Source organism: Alexandromys fortis, unplaced genomic scaffold, assembly GCF_014885135.2.
Source record: "Alexandromys fortis isolate MF-2015 unplaced genomic scaffold, M_Fortis_MF-2015_v1.1 scaffold_19, whole genome shotgun sequence".
NCBI classification, from domain to species: Eukaryota; Metazoa; Chordata; class Mammalia; order Rodentia; family Cricetidae; genus Alexandromys; species Alexandromys fortis.
In genome coordinates, this window is record NW_026067890.1 from 8,104,248 (window position 1) to 8,125,993 (window position 21,746).

A 21,746-nucleotide genomic window follows, 5' to 3' on the forward strand; every position below is an offset into this window, starting at 1 on the left:
TGTTAGAGCTTTGGGTGTCTTCATGTAGAGAAAAGCAGGGTGTTTTCTTTTTCCAAAAAAGATTTGTTTATTTGTGTGTATTTATGCCATGTCTCTGAGTGTACGCACATGTGTGAGTGTGTGTGTGTGTGTGTGTGTGTGTGTCACCATGTGCCCTTCATTTGAAGGCCGGAAGAGGGCAACTGGATGTCCTTTTCTACCACTCTATGTATTGTTTTGACATGGGGTCTCTCCCTGAGACCTCCTCTCGCCTCTGCTCTCCTCAGAGCTGCTGCTAGACATGGGCAGGATGTGCCACTTTGCCAGTGGGCGCTGGCATCCGAACTGCAGTCACCATTATTACACAGTCAGCACTCTCGGCTGCTGAGCATCTTTCCAGCTGCAGAAAATCAGTCTCTGAGCAAATTAATTAAAAGAATTTTTTTAAGCTCTGGGCATGTACTCAGGATGACCTTGACTATTTATTTGCAGCTAGGACTTATGGAACACTCGCTCTGTGCTGGATGCGGGACTAAGGTGCTTGTTTTATTTATTTTCCATAGTCATCTTTATAAAGGAACCCCTACCCTTTCCTGGTGGCAATCCTAAAGGAAAGGCAGGGAAGCAGAAGACCATATGGTAGGATGTGCACACAGATGTGTCCATTCGCATCTCACAGCTCGTTCTGCTCCATTTCTTTATTTGTATGTAATGTGGAAATCTCTGCGCTGGGTTGCGACACTCACTTGTTAGCTTGTGGGCTAGTCTCAGCGCAGAAAGAAGGGAAAGGAATCACGTTTAGTGCAAGTACAATGCACATTATTTCCAGTACCTTATGCTTCAAAGGTTGTTTTTTTTTCTTTACAGTAAACTGGAGCAAAAGAAAAGACGAATATATAGAAATGTGATCCCTCCTTTAACGCTCAGACTGGGGTCAGAGCAGAATTTCTGAGTCCCATCTGGAGGAGTGAGGAAGTAGGGTCCTCCTGCATGCTGATGAAGGAATGGGAACATCTCAGGTGATCAGGACGTGGTCAGATCAGAGCAGGAAATGTAATGCGTTGGCTTCAGCTCCACGAAACTTACCTATTAGTAATAAAACATCTTTGTGGGGATTGGGAAACCTGAGTCAGTCCAGGGAGTTAGTTCTCACAGGGAACATTAAACTTTACCTAGAGAGGACCGGCACAATGGCTCAGCAGGTAAACTATTTGCCCTTGAGTCTGATGACCTGAGTTTGATCCCTGGCACTCACATGAGGTAAGGAGAAAAACTGGCTCCTTTAAGTTGTCTTCTGACCTTCACATGTGTACCAAGGCATATGCCCCTGTCTTAGTCACTGTTCTGATGCTGGCTAAAGTGATTATTATGTGAGAGAACATTTTAACTGTGGACTTGCTTCCAGTTTCAAAAGTTAGCCCATTATCATCATGGCGGCGAGCATAGGGGCATGCAGAAATGGTGCCGGAGAAGTAGCTGAAATTTCTGCATCCTGATCTGTAGGGAGAGAGAGAGAGAGAGAGAGATGATTCTGGGCTTGCATGGATTTTTGAAACCTCAAAGCCACTCCCAGTGGCACACTTCTGCAAACAATGTCACACCTCTTATTCTTTCTCATTCTTTCAAGTAGTGCCACTCCTTGGTGACTAAGCATTAAATATATGAGCCTATGGGGGACATTCTTATTCAAACCACTACATGCCCCCCACCCCCAAAAATAAAAAAAATGTGAAAAAATATCTAAAAATTTACCAGCAACTTTTTAAAATGCTTAGTCTCTAGCCTCGGAGTCCTAATTCCCACATCCAGATCACGAATTGCATGGTGCCGTTCTAAGGTGAAGAGACGAGAAGCTGTTTAGGTGACTCTTTCAAAGTCCAAGAGAAACGATGGGAAAGCATCAGGGCCTTGCTAGAGGGTGCAGTGAAAGGCGATGATGTCAGCTATACTGTGGCTTTACCTTGCTAGTTCGTAACCACAGAGCAGGCATAGGTTATGGCAACACTGGTTTCCTGTGTGGTCTTCCAGAGCAGCATCTTTGGTATTTGTTTTGCCTGTGTGTGGGGATAACAGCATAGTTTACCGGAACATCCATCCTCACTGAGTGGGAGCAAGAGGCTACTCTCATATTTCCACAGGCAGCTGGCTGCCTCCCTCCAACGATCCTTTGCGATGAGACAGTGCTTCCTGACTCCGACTGGCGGTCATTTTCACAGTCCCAAGCTGCCACGGCAGAAGGGGAATTCTCATTTTTAACCAGCAGCGAATGAGCCCCAGGCTGACGATGGCTGGTAACACAGGTAGAATAGATGATGAAGGTCCAGAATGAATCTGTTTAGTCAGTTTCTCATCGCTGTGATGAAATGCCCAGGATGATCAATTCAAAAAGGGGAGAGGTCTTCCTCGACTTCTCTTTTCAGAAATTTCAGCCCACGGCCCGTTTGGTTCCATTGTTCTGAGGGCTCTTCTGAGGCAGAGCGTCATGGTAGGGGTCCTGATGGAGCACAGCTGTTCATGGCTTGTCAGCCAGGAAGCAGAGAGAAAGAATAAAGGGCTAGGGTTCTGATTCCCCTTCAAGTGCTTACCCATAATTACCTGGCTTCCTGTAACTCTGCATCACCCATCTCTCTACATACTCATAGGCTGGTGGCCAAACCTTAGCCCTTGGCTTTTGGAGAGCATTTGAAAAATCTAGATCATAATAGAATGATCCCCAGATACAGCCTTTATCACCTCATGCTAATCTGCTTCTAATTACTTAGCCACCCCAAATTTCTTAGTTCAGATAGAAATGATGGACACACGGGCTAAAAACTGCTGTTTATACGCATCCCTTATGGAAGGCCCTACTCTGTTTGACGTGGGTATCAATTAAAGTGTTAGCTGAGTCAGGCAGAGTGGCTCATGCCTATAAGCTCAGAACTTGGGAGTCTGGAACAGGAACATTACTCATGAGCTAAAGGCCAGCATAGGAGGCATGGTGGGTTCCAGGGTAGCTAGTGCTAAAGACTGAGATGCTATCTTTTTTGTGGTAGAACTCCCCTCTCCTCCTGTATCCCTTTTAATCCTGCATCTTTGAGAAAATGCTTTCCCCTCAGACCCATTGTGTAAATATCTTTTATCTTCGTTAGTCAAGGAAGAAATAAAGGATGGGAACCACATGTATTGGTCAGCTTTGTTTGGAAAACCCCTCTCTTTCCCAAATATAACAAATGAAAAACTAAGCTGCTTCGGTTAATTGGTTACCACAATGCACATTTGTTTTAAGAGAAAGAAGAATCAGCAAAAATAAGTCCTACCCCTAGAGCTTTTGGAACTACTAGGAATTAGAATATTCGTAATATGCAGGGATCATAATAAATTTTTGAAAGTTTTCTTAAGAACAAAAAAAAGTCATGTTACCATGCCCGTCTTTTTTTCATCTATTATTGAGCTTCACAGGCATATAAAACAATTAATTTTAGTCACTTCTATTGTTTTAGTGGAATAAGTTGAACGTCTTCTGGTAATAACAAGCAACCAGCCACATTCTTGACCAAAATACTCTTAAAACAATAGTAATTTTCAGCATATAAAAGCAGAAGAATTAAAAAACTCCATTACATTTTGGAGCGGTTAATATGTATTTTACATTGCATTAAATATGCTGCATGATATACACAAATGATAAAAAATAATATTATCTGAAGACAACTGAATTGGGAGAACGCTTGTTGAATTTTCAACCTTAGTAAAGGATGTTAATTTAACAATGAGAATTTCTTTTCAACCTATCTGAAAGAAACTGAAGTGTGCTGGCCTCATCTGTGGTCATCCACACCTGTAACTTAAGTTTGTTTTAACATCGTGGAATGGTATATTTGAATTATAGCATCCCAGGTAAAAGTGAAATCAAGTCATCATTTAATATTGGGGCATTTCTCTGAACTAACATCCAACTCAACTCTATCTGCCTCCATTAGTTCACATCTATAATTCATAGTAACTGTCCATTTATTATTCATGTAGCTACCTTTAGTACCCGTAAAAAGATGAGTTAGGCTAGTTCAAAGTGAGAAAACATCCTCTGAAAACCCAGTTCTACTCATTGATGTTATGCTTACTGGAAATTTATAAATCCCACAAGCTGTTCCTTCAAGACATTTCCTATGATGTCTTATGAAAGATGGTACTTTAACCACAGCCAAGCCTAGTTAATAGAACCCTAGTAGAACGTCTCCCAAATTTTATGCCGTTAAATAATTTACCCATAAGCAAATGGTCTCATAGCACTAACTGTCAAGGGGGAATCTAAATGATAATCTCCCAAGCAGACTCCCTGGAAGAGAGTCTAGCCATCCAAAGAAAGGTAACGCCCGGAGGCTGCAACGCTTTGCTGGCAAACTCAGAAGTAACTTCAAGTTGAATGGCTTGAAACAGAATGGCTGGGACCATGAAACAGAATGGCTGGGACCAAGGTGTTGGCTGTGCCAAGCAGCCTTGATGGAAGGGCTTGCTGCAGGTTGTCTGCGAGCATCTCCAAGCTCCTGCCGCATGAGACAAACACCCAGGATTCACATGCCAGCAGCCCTGCATGGGCCTTTCCCTCTGAATTTCCCCTGCCTGTAGTAGCCCAGCCTCTCCAGGCCTGTTCTAATGACGTCATCTTCACTCGACCACTTACAAAGACCTTGTTTACAAATAAGACCATATTCATTCTCAGATTCGGGGAATGAATGAGGACTTCAACATCTTTTGGGAAGATATAGTTCAAAAACAGCCTTAAGGATGAAAAACTGAAACTCGTGAAATGATGAATTTCATTATTATCAGCTGTTTCTATACTTTCCTTGAACTGATAGCGATACAACGGATGAAGATACCTCGTCTTCCAGGCCATATGTTGGGGGAATTTTTTTTTTTTAGTTTTAATATTTTTATTTTAAATTTTATAAACTTTATTAATTTAAACCTTGCAAATAATATGTCTATGCACGTCAATGAGTTTCCATACAGTTAAAATAGGAAATCTGAAGCAATGGCACTTGACGCTGGATTTTACACTTTCACTGTGGAGTATGTTTTTATGCACTTATCCACCACCACAGAGTAAGAACTAGAAAAACAGTTAGCTTTATATTTTATTGCATGGCTCATGTTCATTACCTACATTCAGTCCTTGCTCATCCTCCTATGTTTAGACTTTCCTGTCTCTTTTCTACGCATTATGATATGTCCTCATGTGTTTTTGTTTACATATATAGACATATGTATATATGTGAAGAAGAACATGTGGAACTCTACTTTTAACAAAGCTGTCCATGAGGCCAATTTCTGTAATCTCAGGAATCTTTTGTGTTCTCTTTTCTTTCTACAGCTGAACATATATCTGCATAAAAAGAAAAAAACCTATAATCTAAAATGACAGTAAGTTCAATATTTTGCCAAAAATTTAAGAAAGTAGAATGTTAAGCATTATAGTGTATTGGGATTGGAATTTTTCAAAAGCATCCATCTGATGGTCTTTGGTGCTCTTCCTGACAAGCTGTCATGGACAGCCTTCACAACAATGGCTGGCTTGGTGTATGCATTTATAATGGTTGACGTAGTTGTCCCCAGACCTCTGTAATAGAAAATGTCAAGTGATGGTATAGTGAAATCTCAAAATGAAAGCATTTCGAAGACAAGAATCCCTGAAAATTTGCCTTTGTGGGATTTGAAGGCAGTGTAGGCTTAGGTCTATTAGAATATAATCCAAAGGAGCTAGGTACCACTGTGAAGGGTATTTATGTGTGGGGGAAGGGGATAGATCATTTTTGATATCAAAAGATTGCTGCAATTGGAAAGTATTTTCCAGGCAAAGAATTTAGTTTACAGTTTATGTGAGAAGTGGTACTGTTGATATGTATAGTAAGAGTACTTAGTCTTCCTGGCTTTGAGCTTTATGATTAGTCTACTTTTCATTCTTTCCTTTATTGAACTAAGGTTATTTCCTTTTCCCATTTATAACTGTGTACCTATAAATTTGTATAAATGTGTCTTAGTTTGGGTTTTTATTGCTATTAAAAGACCCCATGGCCACAGCAACTCTTATAAAGAGAACATTTAATGGGGGTGGCTTGCTCACAGTTTCAGAGGCTCAGTCCATTATCATCATGATGGGGAGCATGGCAGCGTGCAGGCAGATGTGGTGCCAGAGCTGAGAGTGCTGCATCTTGCAGGCAACAGGAAGTGGACTGTCACACTGAGTGAAGCTTGAGAAAAGAAACCTCAAAGCTCACCCCACAGTGACACATTTCCTCCAACAAGACCACACCTCCTAATAGTGCCACCGCCTTTGGGGGCCATTTTCTTTCAAACCACCGCAAATGTGTGTCTAGGCATATACACATCATATCCATAGCCCAACTGCATTAGGACAAAGTCACCCCCGCTGGAGCATCTGTCTCATGTGTAGAATCCCGACAAAGACGATGGTTCACCCTTCTCTGTGGACAGACAGTCTGAGGCTGTCTACACATCTGCCTGATTAGTTTACTCCCTTGTAACAGTTGGTAAATTTATTATGATGATCACTGACATGCTATAATGCATGTAAGACTACATAACATCATAAAAGGGGGTTCTAGTAGAATCATTGCCTAGGTTTTTAGAGGCAAGGGGACAATGTCAGGCACTAATTCAGGCGATGACTGATCACTACACACCAACTTCTCAATGGTGTTGAATACAACCTTTCTCACCCACAAATTCAGAAAATTTGTTATAGTTTTTAAGATTTCCATCACTTCAAGCATCCTAAGAAAATAAACACAGGAAGAACAAACTGCTGCCTAACAGGGAGCTCATTGTGACACGCAAAATGACTTCTCAGAATTGCGAGTGTGTGTTAATTTGTTAAGGGACAATCGGACCAGGATTCATCTCCTCTCACATCACAGATAGATGTGAGACCTACGTGACCCCAGGCTCTCAGCGTGTGTTTACAAGCCCGAGAAGTTATAGTGCAATAGACTGTTGCCTTGGAAACCATTTCCACTGTCTTTGAATGGTCCTCAGGTTTTCTTTTTCCCATCTCTAATTGCCTCTGTTATTTAGGTGATGTAATTACATCATTCCTTATCGACAACATTGTTAAGCACTATTTATAATTATTCTTTTATTTTTTCAGATTATAATATAATTAGATTATTTCTCCCTTCCCTTTCCTCCCTCAAACCCTCTCATATACCCCTCCTTGCTCTTTTTCAAACAAGTGACCTCCTCATTAATTGTTGTTACATGCATATATGCATATGCACAAATATTTCTAAATAAATAAATACAAACTGCTCAGTCTGTATGCTCCTTGTGTGCAAGTTTTCAGAGCTGACTATTTGGTCTAGGGTAAGCAATTGGTGTCCTTTTCCCTGGGGAAGACTCTCCTGGATAGGCGTTAAGTCTCACCATTGTTGTTTGCAGTTGGAGTGTAGCTGTTGTTTGTTTTTGTTACTAGAACATTTTAGCTCTGTAGACATGAGTCGTTTGGTGGTATTAAGAATGAATATAGATGATGTATCAATTTAAATGTGATTTCAAATATCATTTGAAATGAATAAATGGATTATTTGATTGAGACAAACTGTTGGAAACTTTAAACAAAAGGAATAGAGTGCTGGTGTTTGTGGTATGCATAATATTATATCTACCTGTAGACGGCTTTGTGCTTTCAAATAATCTCAAACTCTTCAAGCCCCTCAGACATTTCTTTAACTTTTTTACTTACTTTCTTCTTTATTTATTTAGTGTGTGTATTTGGTGGGTATGCCCATACCTCATATGTGCGTGGAGCGCAGAGGACAATTGACAGTTTGCACTACTCCAGCAATTTAGCAGCAGGCACGTTTACCTGCAGAGCCATCTCGCTGAGTCCGGACATGTTCCTTTTAAGACGTACTGTGCCTCAGATGTTTTAATTAGTTAGACGGGGACGTCTCTTGCTTAGTCTAAATTTAAAGGTTCAGACTCTATGATAAATTTCAAATGGTCCCTCAGCTGTGTGGTCGCATCCATATGGCCTCCTGAACAATCCGGATTTGACAGGATAGACTTTGTCTTCCTTCTAGTTGCCATTTGGTTTGCTTGTGCTTTTATTGTGAAATATGATGTATTTCTCTTAAATGCTGACATTCTTTGAGAAAATAATAGTGATGAGGAGTTAAGCAAGTACAAGTGAAATTATTGGATAATGTAAACATAGCATTTTTGAAAATTATCTTAAAACCATACATGATAGCACATCAGTATGCAAATTATCTCAGAAATTTTTTTTTAGTAGAGCTTAGTTTTCTTTTTAATTTCTTAACTTACAAAATAAAGGTCCTCCTATATAAGCTCTCTCTCTTCCATCTCCCTCCCCTTCTCTCCCACTCTCTCTGTGGTATGTGTGTGTGTGTGTATATAGTGTCTGTGTCTGCACAGCTCCAAGTCAGAGGTCAACTTTGGGTACCTCTCTCTATTGCACTCCACTTTTTAATTTTTTTCATGATTTATTTACTTTTATTTTGCATGTATGAGACTTTTGTCTAAATGTTTGTATATATGTGCACCATGTAGGGTCTCTAGTATATGTGGAAGCCAGAAGAGGGTTTTTAACCTGAAACTGGAGTTAAGGATGTTTGTCAGTCATTGTATGAGTGCTGAGAACTGGACTCGCGTCTTCTGCAAGAATACCAAGTTCACTTAACCAATGAGCCATCTTCCCAGTCCTGAGTTTTTTTTAAATATATGTATGTGTGTGTATTTCAATGTATATATACATATTTATAATTCTCTGAGACTGTCATACATGTATAGATTGTACCTTGATCATATCCACGCCTTATTCTCTCCCTTCAAGTCCTCCTAGACTCTCCTCCACCAATATGTCCTCCTCTAAACTTTATTTCCCCCACCTCTGTGTGTGGATGTGTGTCTGTGTACATGATGCTGAATCTGTTAGCACTGCCCAAGTGCACATAGACATGCACCAGCCATTGAAGCATGAACAATCTACCAGTGGCCGCATTCTGTTTTGAATATAAATTATCACCAAGCAAACACAAACCAGAGAAGCCAATACAGTGGTCCATATCATCCTTTAGTGCCTTTTCTTTTAAAAGCACAAGATCTTCTTAATAAAAGCAGAGAAACCCAGCTTTCTGACTGGGAAGGCACATTCATATTTTCAATATCTCCCAACTATGTATTGCTTGATTGATGGATGCTGTAGCATGAAAGCAACTATAGATATTACCGTGTTAACCAGCTAAGTGTTGGAAATTTTAAATTATAATCCATCTGTACCTTTAATGTATATATTAATGAGCTAAAAGTAGAGCCCATCTGCATACTATTATTTTATGGATGAGTTTCAAGGTCTTGCTGGCACATATTTAGAATTTCTAACATAGCATACTGGAGTTGGAAGAATCTTCAGGCATTAAAGCTTTCCCCTTTCCACACTGGTTGACAGGCCTTCCAGACACTTGCAGCTCGGAGTGACATTTAGCTAAGGCCATACCCTCAGTTAAACCTCACTTGGCCAGGTGATAGACTTCTTGCACAAAAACCTCCGGACTTCTATATTATATTTACAAATTGCCCATTTTCTTCTTGGTCACATCTTAGGTAACAGAAGCTTATACAAGCAGATAGTCAAAACTGACGGTGAGGCTTCTGAAGGCCGGAGGGGTGATGCAGACGTCAAGAGCCTTTGTTGCTATTGCAAAGGACTGGGTTTCAGTACCTAGCACTCACTTAGTAGTGAACAATTTGTGACTCTAATTCCAGGGAATCTGATTCCTTCTTTTGACCTCCAGGTCACTAGGCATACACATGGCACATATCCATACATGCAGTCAAAAATAAAATAAAATTGAAAAGTGTAAATTTTAAAGGTTTCTGATTTGATATTTTGATTTCCTTGATTTATATGTATTCAAATGTGTGACGTGTACTTTTCTTTTTTTCTTCCAAATTCATGTTTATTAGTTTCATTTATAAAAATCCAAATTCTTTGATAAAATTTTTTCTTGCATTTGGTAAAAGTAACATCTGCTATTGGGGTTTTCTGAGGAAACGGAATAACAAAACAAATCACGTTATCTGAACTGGGCCATATTCCTATTTATTGGAATGAAGTTTGTTGTCAAGGAGATTTAAAAACATAGTGTTTTGTGAAATAGACATCTGGTGGGTGGGGCATGATCTTAGAAGGTGGCAGCTGCTATCGTGTGTAGCTTTTCCTATCATTAAAAAAAAAAAAAACTCGAGAAACCCTGTCTTGAAATACCAAAAAAAAAACCTCGTTCTAGTTTCACTGTGTTTTAAATATGATTCTAGATGATAAATGTGCCTTAGTTAAATCATTTCCTTACATGTTTAAATCCAGATATAAGTCTAAACCATAGTCAACAATATAATTACTTTTGACTATGAATACATCTACCTATGATTCTGTTTGGTTTTCAAATGATATCTAATTTTTTCATAGTTTCTATTTTCATATCTTATTTACAGAACTATTATGTGCTGCATATTTTTGTACATGAGACACTTACTTTGGCACCAGGAAATCCTGAAAGGTTCAAGATCATCTTGATACCAAATATGAAATATTGCACTTGGAACAGATGTTTGTCTCTGTGTGATTGATTACTCTCTCATTGCTATGAAAAATACTCTGACAAGTGCAACTTATTTTGACTTACAGTTTTGAAGGACATGGTGCATCATGGCCATGATGATGTGGCACTAGGCAAGGAAGGCATACCCATAGGAGCAAGAGGCTGCCTAGTCACATTGCATGGAACCATGAACAGAAGTAGCGCGGGGCTACAAAGCCTCTAGTCCTGCCTCCAGTGACCCACTTCCTCCAGTGAGGCTCCATAACCTTCCCCAAAGCAACACTGACAATGTCTTTCTGTAGTGTGAGAGGACGATTACATCTTGATGCTGTCTATGTTTTCTCTCTTTTTTTATTTTTATAAATTCCACTGTTTGCCCCATTCAGTTTTGCCATTACTATTTTTACCTATTAATTTTCTCTTAGTAAACAAGGAAGTAGATTTCCTCGTGATATTTTCACGCACATTTAACTCAGCTCTTCTCTGTTTACCTAAACCTGTCATAAAAATTCCTCCTTTTCTATGCTCCCATAATTTAGGTATCTACAAGCAGACCTGGCTTTATATGTCGCAAACCTGCAAAGAATTAATTGCTTGGTCGGGAGGATGCATCTGTGGATGTTAACTAGTAGGCTGGGGCTGAAGTCTAAAGTCTTCAGACTCTACAGCAGTGACCCTCACAGCTGCTCAGAGGTGAAGCTAACAGTCGACCTTTGGCTCCATGCATCCAGACTCTAGAATTATCCCCAGTTGATGGAGTGGGCCCCTAGGCACCAAGGGTGGATCTATGTTTTCCTTCATCCTCTCTGGTCTGGGTCAAACCTTCAGCTTCCTGAATGTACTGCTTTCTATCCCTTTGATCTCAAAAACGTTCTCCCAGGGCACCTGGGACACCCACTGCACCATTTTCCATCCTGTAGATACCTTCTACCTGTAAATACAACTGAAAACACAGGCCTGGTGGAGTACTCTCCCTTGTTTGAAATATCTTCTCTAGGTTCTGGGTGTTATTTGCTAACCATTCATCCAACTAATACCTCTTTCATGCCTTCTATCAGGTTCATGAATATACAGGTAGGGAAGACAGTGTTTCTGTCCTCATCTTCATTCAGACGGAGTGACAATTGATACACAAGTAATCATGACAATCCTAAATAAGAACAAACATCCAAGAGAGGCAACATTCATCAACGGAGCAGGACATGCCTCTGAGTGCCATTTTATGATTTCCTATTCATTTTCATTGTTACGTTGAGACTGAGTCTCTCTGTGTGGTACTGGTTGGTCTAGAACTTGCTATCTAGAGCAAACTGGTCTTCAACTTGTGAATGTCCTCCTAGATTTGCCTCCTGAGTGTTATGGGATATTGTTTTAGCTGGACAAACATGCGTTACATTTGTTTGTTTATGCTGCGTTTGTTTAATTATGAAAAGATGTGTTGCTGTTTCACCTTGCCTGCCTAAGGCAACTGATTGGTCTAATAAAGCACTGAACAGCCAATAGCCAGGCAAGAGAGGGAAAGGCAGGGCTGGCGGGCAGAGAGGATAAATAGGAGGAGAAATCTAAGAATGAGAGGAGAAGAAAGAGGAAAAAGAGGCGACATGCTCAGGGCAAGAAATCAGGCAACTGTCACTCAGTCATGAGCAGCAGTGAAAGTAAAATATACAGAAGGAAAGAAAAGTAAAAAGCCTCGAGGAAAAAAGGTACATAAAGAAAACCAGGTTAATTTAAGTTAAAAGAGCTAGCCAGAAGTGAGCCTAAACTAGGTCGAACATTCATAACTAATAAGAAGTCTCTGTGTCATGATTTCGGTGCTGGTTGATGGCCCAAGGTAAAGAGCCTGGTACATCTGAGAGCTAAGATTACAGTTTGCACCCACGACCCACTAGGGTGCTGATTCAGCTCAGGCAGCCAAGCCAGGCCTCCTGGGGAAGGGATGTTGATAGTTGAGAACCTAATGAAGGGAAAGTGGCAGTTATGTGAAGATCAGGGAGCCATGATTTCAAGCATAAGGCACAGTAAGAATAAGGATTGTGAGGTGGAAACCATCCTGGGATTGGTTTTAGGGTTGGAGGTAGGGGACATATGGTTACATATGGGCCAGGAGTGATGACAGAGGGCTTTAGAGATCCGCATGGCACCAAGACCATGGGAATGAGGCCACTTGTGGGGGTCCTTACCACAGCAAGTGAATGTGTACTGAGCTGCACCCAAGTGAATTTTCAAGAATTGTTTTTTGGAGGTCCAATATATAATGTCCATTAATTTATTATAATGAATTAGATGGAAATTTTCCTTAATTTCTACAAATGTAAAAATAATTCACCTTGAAAAAAGTATGCTATAGACAGAATTATAGTTAATAATTACATTTGAGAATGTTCATTTACTATAAGTAAAAAAATGAATGACACCATCATAATCTGATGAAAATTAACTGTTTCTCAAGGGACTGGAAGCTTGTTCATGTGTCCTTTCTGTTTTCTGAAGTTGTAAAAGAACTAAATTAGGACTCTTTTCACCAAAGAGCTCTCTGTATGAACCTGGTTTGATCTGGAGTATTTTAACTGGTCAAGATTCCCATAGTGTGTATTAGAGATGCATGTGTTGCCCACGTCACCTGTGTGGCCTAGTCAATATTACTTCTGAGAACAGGAGGAAATGAAATACATGCACTGTAATGGAGTAGGAAGAAACCGTGACTCAAAGTTGCTTTTAATTTTGTATCACACAGGCCCGCTGTTGCCCATCATCCGCCTTGCTGGTGGGAACAGCGGGCATGAAGGTCGGGTGGAGCTGTACCACGCTGGCCAGTGGGGGACCATCTGTGATGATCAATGGGACGACGCAGACGCCGAAGTCATCTGCAGGCAGCTGGGTCTCAGGTTTGCTTTCTGTCATTTTCTTAATTTTTGACATTGTTACTTCTGTAAACCAGAGAGGGTACTTATGTTTAAATTGCACAGTTCCTTAAACCAATAAAAGAGGCCACCTTTTTTTATTTTTATCTTTGTACTAGTGTGTAAACTCCCTGAAGAGTACATACATGTATTCTATAGGTCTTATCTGCCTTTGCCTGAGCAAGGAATTTTACTACTTCCAATGTAGCCTTTACGTTACTCTTAGGTCACCGCTGTCATTGTCTACTACAGTTATTATTTTTCATAAGTTGCTGGATGATGCACTGATTGTTAGATTCCGTTAAATTTAACTTTTCCAAAGATTACCTAAAAGCTGGAAGTTCACTGCTTCTTTTGTTAGTTATGCTTTGGAGCCAAGGTTGTTTCTTCATGCACAAAGGAAGTAATTCCCATATATGGAATGGAATGACATGTATAAAGACATCAGGATGAAAACCACCATCCAATGTCCTTTCAGGCTTGTGATTATTCTGGAATATTATGCTTTTTTAACATTGGTTAGCAAGGCTTAAAAGTTTACCCAGGAGCATGTGAGATCTTTTAAAGGTTAATATTTTACACTAAATTTTGTTATTCTACTTAGCACTGTGCAGGAGGCCCCTGTGATAAGAATCTTTCAGGCGTATATCATGTTGTCTAGTTAGTCAAAATCTTTGATACTGAGGTAGGATTTGTAATTTTGGGTCAATTAGTCTAAGTTGTTTGGAATTGTTTTATGGCTCTTGCCTTTTCAAAACTCTATATTTACACTGAAGTATTTTAAAGTATTTAAAACTTTTATCTCTAAAAGCTGTTTTTTATTTTAATTTATTTTTTAAATTTCATTTTACATTCCATCCACAGTTTTCCCTCTCCCCCTCCTCCTCCCTCACCTTCCCCCAAGCCCACACCTCATTCACTCCTCCCAATGGGTAAGGGTTCCCATGGGAGCCCATTAAGTTGGGGCAGTACGAAGCCCCTCCCCGGTGTATCTAGGTTGAGCATAACATCCCTCCATAGGGAATGGGCTCCAATAAGCTAGTTCATGCACCAGGGCTAGATCCTTACTGCCAGGTGCCTCACAGTCCAAACTTCATCACTGACTCTCCCATATGGAAGGTTTAATTTGGTCCCATGGAGGCTCCACAGCTGTTGGTCTAGAGTTCATGAGTTTCCCTGAGCTTGGTTCAGCTGTCTCTGTAGATTTCTCCATCGTGATCTTGACCTCCCTGGCTCCTATATTCCCTCCTCCCTCTCTTCGGTTGGATTCCTGGAGTTTGGCCTAGTGCTTGGTTGTGGATCTCTGCATCTGGCTCCTTCAGTTACCGAAGGCTCAATGATGATAGTTGGGGGTATTCAGCAATCTGATTACAGGGAAGGCCAGTTCGGGCTCCCTTTCCACTATTGCTAGGAGTCTTATCTGGGGTCATTGTGGATTCTTGGGAATTTCCCTAGCACCAGGTTTCTCCCTAAGTCCATCGTGGCTCTTTCTACCAAGATCTCTCTTTCATTGCTCTCCCACTCAATCTCTGAAAGCTTTAACAATAAGAACACTGTCCAGCATAGCCAACATACCATTATCATAATGAGCCTAATTTCTCTTATATTCAAGTGTTTGGAGTCACTCACACAGTGTCTTTGACACATGGTTTGTCCATAGGAGGACAAGGACAAAGTAATCGAGTGTAGTTGGACTTTATGGCCCTCAAGTTTTAGAACCTACGCCAGTCTCTTCCGTTTTCATAGCCTAGACTTGTTGAATGGACACACTGGAGACTGTCCCATCTTCTGGCTTAGTGTCCTTAGGTCATTTCATTCTTACAGATTCTGAAATTGGGAACTAGTCACAAAGGCTTCATTGGCTCAGTGCTAGCGTTCTGCGTAGGAACCATCACAGGTGATGGGATATTTTCTTCTCCACCAGGAGTCACAGAGTCAAATTGGCTCCTTTTTGTTTGTTTGCTTGCTTAAATCCCATAATGGCAAGGCTAAAGTTTAGCATTAAGGCAACATTTTCAGTTCTAACTGCTGATTTGTAGTTCATGTGTGGAAAAGGAACAAGCCTGAGAAATCCTAGGACAGTGGCTTTGACCTTAAACACTAGCAGTATTATTGGCTAGTATTCCTTTAGGTGGGTCAGATAGGGCTAGTCAGTTCTTTTTAACAAAACTGTAACAAATTGTGCATTTTTCCAGTTGAATTTTTTTTAATAGTTTGGCTATGCATCAGTTTCAAGGCCATTGCTATGAATGTTTCCAAGTGTCGCTGTTGGAGATAGGATAACATTGCACGAGTGCCTGCCGGCCTCTCAAAGCCTGTGGCCCTACCTCTGAGCTGTTACAGGATAGCTCTTACTAACAGTTCTCTTGCCTACCACATGTTTCTAATTTACAGCGTTTAGCTATGTAGCAGCCATCTAAAATTCATCGGCTGTTGGGGTCAATCTAATTAGGGAGCATTAAGAGTAAGCTGGGCATTTGGTGGTGAGGTTATTAGACACGATTCCTCTATTCAGAGCTTCTATTTAGTTAGAGGTAATCTATTCGGGGTTCTGTATTTTCAAAACGCTCTGATGCAGTGGTTCTCAACCTTCCTAATGCTGCAACGGTTTAATACATTTCCTCATGTTATGGGGACCACCAATCATAAGACCGTTTTCCTTGCTACTTCATAACTGCAATTTTGCTACTATTATGAATTGTAATGTAAATACCTGATATGCATGGTATCTCATCTGTGACCTTGTGGGGCTCACCACCCACAGGTTGAGAACTGCTGCTCTAACATGTGTGATCTGTACTTACTGAGCTGTCAATTACTTAAACTCAGGGAGTGCTAAGTGTTTTTTTTTTATCTTGACTATGAAGAAGTCTATGCCTTTACCCCAATAGCCTTGTAAAGACTATGTCAATAGCATGTTGACTTTTTATTAATTAAAAGTTTTAATTTTTTTGAGATTTTAATACTCCTTACATCATTTCCACCCCTCCTTCTTACCACTCCAGCTCCTCCTGTTCCCCCAATCTTTCTCTCAAGTCCATGACCTCTTTTAAAATCGTTGTTACATATATACCCTATATACCAACATGTGTTTGTTCACTGAAAGGCTAAGTACCTTTGGATGAAATTATTTTTAGTGTTCGATGTTTGATAGGAGACGGCGTAGTTGTTTCTTGCTTTATTTATTTTGTCCGTAGGCGAATGTCATCTCACTTTTGCTTGCCTTGTTGGATTCCCCAAAGGAGCCTGCATCATGAGTTGCTGCAGTGCTGGTTGCAATTTCCGTGTGAGATTCTGTCATTGTGACCTTCGCATTTGAATAGAATCTGTGTATATTGGTAGCTGGAGAGCTTTCTCAATGCAAAAGGAATTATTGTACTTAAGATACTTAAATTTGATTAGCTCAGTATGTGGGGATGATGAAGAAGAAAAGGGAGACAGGCAGATGCTTTCAAATTAGATAACCTGGGGGTGCTTATGTATCCAGTACTGTTAGGTGGAGCCATTCTCGAGTTCCTTTCTGTGAGCTTAATATTAAAAGCCTTTTAAAAGCACAGCTTAGCATGACATCACATTGAATGTGCTGGAGTTCCATAATTTACACAGAAATTTAATTATTTAAGTGCATCTTTCCATTAGTTTTGTTTTCCTTAGGGGGAGCTATAAAATTCTCCTATAGAATGATAGTAAATGTTAGGATAAAATTATTATAGTATACGTTGATTTTTAAACCTTTTCTTTGCCTTTTTATTTCCCTCTCCATTAGAAACACTTTGACTGTCTTACAATATTTACAATTCAAATTTCTGGGTATATGGACTTGGGTGATCAGAGAGGAAAGTGTATTAACAGAGGCGGAAGTTGTGCCCTCCTGTAGCCATGTTCTTGGCTCCGTGCTGTGAGTCAGAACCAGTCTTGAGACTCAGGATCCTGCCAGTAGAGGATTTTCTTCACTCATGCTATATTCTGTAAAATGACAGAACGAAAACATAGAGCTGGAAGACACAGAGAAGTAAGAAGAGAAAGAAAGCGATAGCGACAGCGTTTTGGCTGGACTGTGTTAGACGTGGCATCTGCCATCAGCTGGAAACATCCTCGGAGGCTGTAATGCGGTAGCGGTTCAGGGTCTGCTGATAGCAACCATTTAAACCCAGTGGGATGCTGGGAAAGCTATTGAACTTGTGAGCCTCCGTTTTCTTGCCCATAACGTTGATGTGATAACATGATGAAGTTGGGGAAGATTAAATAAGGTAATAAGCGCAGTGCTCACAGTGCTCTTAGACCAGTGCCTGGCAAATCTTAAGCAGTCATTGTACATTAGGAGTCATTGGTGATGGAGGGGACCATGGGCCAGCACACTGATCATTAGACATGAGTTTCTATAGCCATAGGTTACAAGTGTTACAAACTGATATATGTAGTTAAAGAACCAGTCCTCTAGAAACTAAAGAGTATGTGCTTACCTGGCCTTCCTACCTTGTCTTTGTCAAATAGTGGCCATGTATGGGTCCTGAGTTGATCATATTTGGCCATTGCGATAATGGTTCCATGCACTTTGATTAGTGAAGAGAACACACTGAATGAGGGTCAGGCACAGAATGAAGTCGGCGAGTGTTCATTGGGAATTATTGTCACCTGAGTCAACTAGCTTCACAAATGAAACAAGCCAGGGTGTTACATCAGAACAGCATTTCCCATAAGCCTTCTCTGTAGTCAGGACAAGCAAGGAGTGAGTGTTTGGACCTTCAGCATGAAGCTGGCTGGCTGGTATGGAAATGATTGCCATATGGGAAGGACAGAGCACACGTGGCTTACTCAATTCACGTAGAACTTTTTGACATCCTAGTTAATGAATTTGATGCCTCTTTCCCCAGTATTATCTGATCTCTTTAAAAGGAGTCATTTATTTCTTTGCTTTTCCTACGAAAACCAGCAGCAGGGCACTAGGAATTCCTGCTTGAAGGAACACGTGTGTGTGTGTGTGTGTGTGTGTGTGTGTATAAACACACATCATCTTAATTTTAACAAACTCAAACAATGACTAGAAAACTAAGTTAATGTCACATGATATTTTCCTGGTTATTATTCCCCCCTCGAGTTTATTATTATTTTTATAATCCATTTATCTTAATTAAATGTTTTTGAGATCTTTAACATGATATTGTTTCAGTGGAAAATATGGAAATCCATTTAACAGAAAACAAAACATGCACTGATGCTATAGAAATAGATTCTGGCATAAGTCACTTTTCCCGACTCACCACTTGGAAGTCCCATGTACTGGATTCTTCTTTAAGTATGCGAGGTAGGCCAGACAGAAGCAGCAGGCCTGATGTTTTGTTCTGAGAACTAACCCCCGTATCTGGAATGCAACATAGCTTAGTTACTCTGCCAGTCACTCCCAGTCAATGGATGGCATTAGACTTTGTATTTTCCCCCCTTGGGGACAGAAATCCTTTGCCAAAATATTGCATGAAAGATGATATTCTTACCTGTGAAAAATGTGACAGGTAAGAATACTTTATTTTGCTTTAATTTGACCACTTACAAGCTTGACCATCTTAGGTGGTCAGTGACCACAGGTAATCCTTTCTCCACTTTAATCCACCCCCATTGTCTCATTATTTTTCACATTGGTTGCTGTCTTGTTCATTAAAATTTAACAATATTCTTATCCTTATCCTAGGAGTTGGTTTGGTTACTATTACGTATTGCAAATATTTATTCCACAGTATTCCATTCGCCTGGGACTGATTATGAGGTAGTTTTCGATTATCCTCAGATGTAATCTTTTTAGGCTTCATTTTCCTCCCTTCTGTGCTTCCTGTTTTCCTCAGGAAATCATCTACATCCAAGGTTATAAGAATAGCACTCCCGTTATTTCAGCAGAGGAACTTTTTATATCCATCTCTCTCTTTTTCTCTCTCTGTCTCTGCCTCTCTCTGTCTCTGTCTCTCTGTCTCTCTGTCTCTGTCTCTCTCTCTCTCTCTCTCTCTCTCTCTCTCTCTCNAATTAAAATAATATTTAAAAATTGAATATAAAATTCTTCATTATATAGAACTAAATATACATAATTATATAACAATAAATAAATTATATTGTATATGTTTATACGCTATATATATATTATGTCAAATTCCTGGAGCAGCTGAAAACTGTAAAACTGAATATGTCGGCACATTTTATTTTGATGCCTTTTCATGGTAGGTAGTGCTTCCATTAATCAGCAAAATGTGTCATCTCTAGCTACGTCACAGGATTTGGCTCATTATCTTCTTGTTTTCTGCTGCAGCGCAGAACTTTGTGACTCTCATAAGACAGTAGAACACAGTGATTGGTGACTGGTCGTCTGATAGGGTATTCTTATACAAGAATCCAATCGCGCTTCTCAATTCTCTACTCCAAGTGTACGGCTTGATATTGATCTTTGCTTCTTAAAGTCGGGTACTTTGCCCCAGAAGGACACACAATTTAAGTTTTGCTTACTTTGTATTAGAGCATCACTTTTCTTGGCATCAGATACCCTGGTCCAATTTTCTCATATTAAATGTTGCAGTGCCCTCTGTAAGACTCATATCCAAAGTGATGAAGGGTCTGGTTTTGATGGCATGCCCCTAAGGTGACTCGGCAAATTAATCATCCTGGTACACATTGCTACACCTCTTTCTTTGCCAAAAATTACTGCTGGCCCTCTGGTGGATTCCCTTGCCTAGTTACTTTGGAACCATTAGCACTGATTTGGTCTTGGTGTTCTTGGCACTATTCCCACCGTTCTTATACAGATAAAAAAATAACAAATACAAAAACGTGTGTGCACAATATGCTTTTAACTTATTTATATGCTAATAAATAAGCAGCTATACATTTGTGTATATATGTAAACTACTACATAAATTCTTTCTAAAATTATTTTAAAATTTAGTCATGATTTATATATTTTCTTTTCTTTTGTATACATTTGTCACTTTCTAATATACTTAATTGAACTCTTGTGTATTTATGGCAGAATGTTCCCCTAGGAAGGATAATCAGGGATGTTTTGGCAGCCCGTGAACCCCTCCAGAGCCTAATGATTGGAAACTTCATAAAATTTCTGATCGATTTGCATAAGACTGTTGTTAGGTTAAAATATAACTCTTATTTATTTATTTTTCTGTTTTTTTTCGAGATAGGGTTTCTCTGTGTAACAACCCTGGCTGTCTTAGAACTAGCTCTTGTAGACCAGGCTGGCCTCAACTCACAGAGATCTGCCTGCCTCCCAAGTGCTGGGATTAAAGGGGTGTGCCACCACCACCTGGCCCATAACTCTTATTCTTATTTTATATTTATTTAAAAAAAACCTGTCTTCTCTCATTTTACCTATCAGATCCAGTTCCCAACCCCTCCCTCCCCCCACTCCCTCACCTTACCTTCCCCTTCCATCCCCATCCACTCTTCAGAGAGGCTAAGGCTTCCCATGGGGAGTCACAGTCTAGCACATTGCTTTGAGGCAGGACCAAGGCCCTCCCCACTATATCTAGGCAGAGCAAGGTATCCCTCCAGGGAGAATGGGTTCCAAAAACCCAGTAAAAGCAGTAGGGATAAATCCTGATCTCATTGCCAGGGTCTCCACAGTCTGCTCCAGCCATACGGCTGTCACCCACATTCTGAGGGCCTAGTTTGGTCCTATGCTGGTTCCCTTGCTGCCAGGCCAGAGTTGGTGGGCTCCCATTAGCTCAGGTAAGCTGTTTCAGTGGGTGTCTCCATCGTGGTCTTGACATCTTTGCTCTTATTCCTTCCACTCTTTGACTGGACTTTGGAAGTTCAGCCCAGTGCTCCCCTGTAGATCTCTGCATCTGCTTCCATCAGTTGCTGGATGAAGGTTCTATGATGACAATTAAGGTAGTCATCAATCTGACTACATGGCAAGGCCAGTTCAGGCACCCTCTCCACTATTGCTTAGGGTCTTAAGTAGGATCATCCTTGTGGATTCCTTGGAATGTCTCTAGTGCCAGGTTTCTTGCTAGCCCCATAATGGCTCTTTCAATCAAGATATCTCTTTTCTTGTTCCTGTTTCTGTCTCTCCCCCATCTCGACCATCCCATTCCCTCAAGTTGTCCTCCCGCCTCCGTTTCTCCCCTCCTCTTCTGCCTTCCCTTCTCCCCCACATTCCATTTTCTCAGGAGATCTTGTCTATTTTCCCTTTCCAGGGGATCTATGTATGTTTCTCCTAGGCTTCTCCTTGTTACTTAGCTTCTCTGGG

The 21,746-nt window shown here is 40.4% G+C and overlaps 1 protein-coding gene across 1 annotated transcript in view; it reads left to right on the top strand.

Moving 5' to 3' along the window:
• Positions 1-21,746, top strand: part of Prss12 (serine protease 12) — a 50,165-nt gene that overhangs the window by 2,732 nt on the left and 25,687 nt on the right. Inside the window, exon 2 of the mRNA XM_050153461.1 lies at positions 13,339-13,489. Coding sequence (XP_050009418.1) covers positions 13,339-13,489 — 151 coding nt within the window. The remainder of the gene's footprint in view (positions 1-13,338; positions 13,490-21,746) is intronic.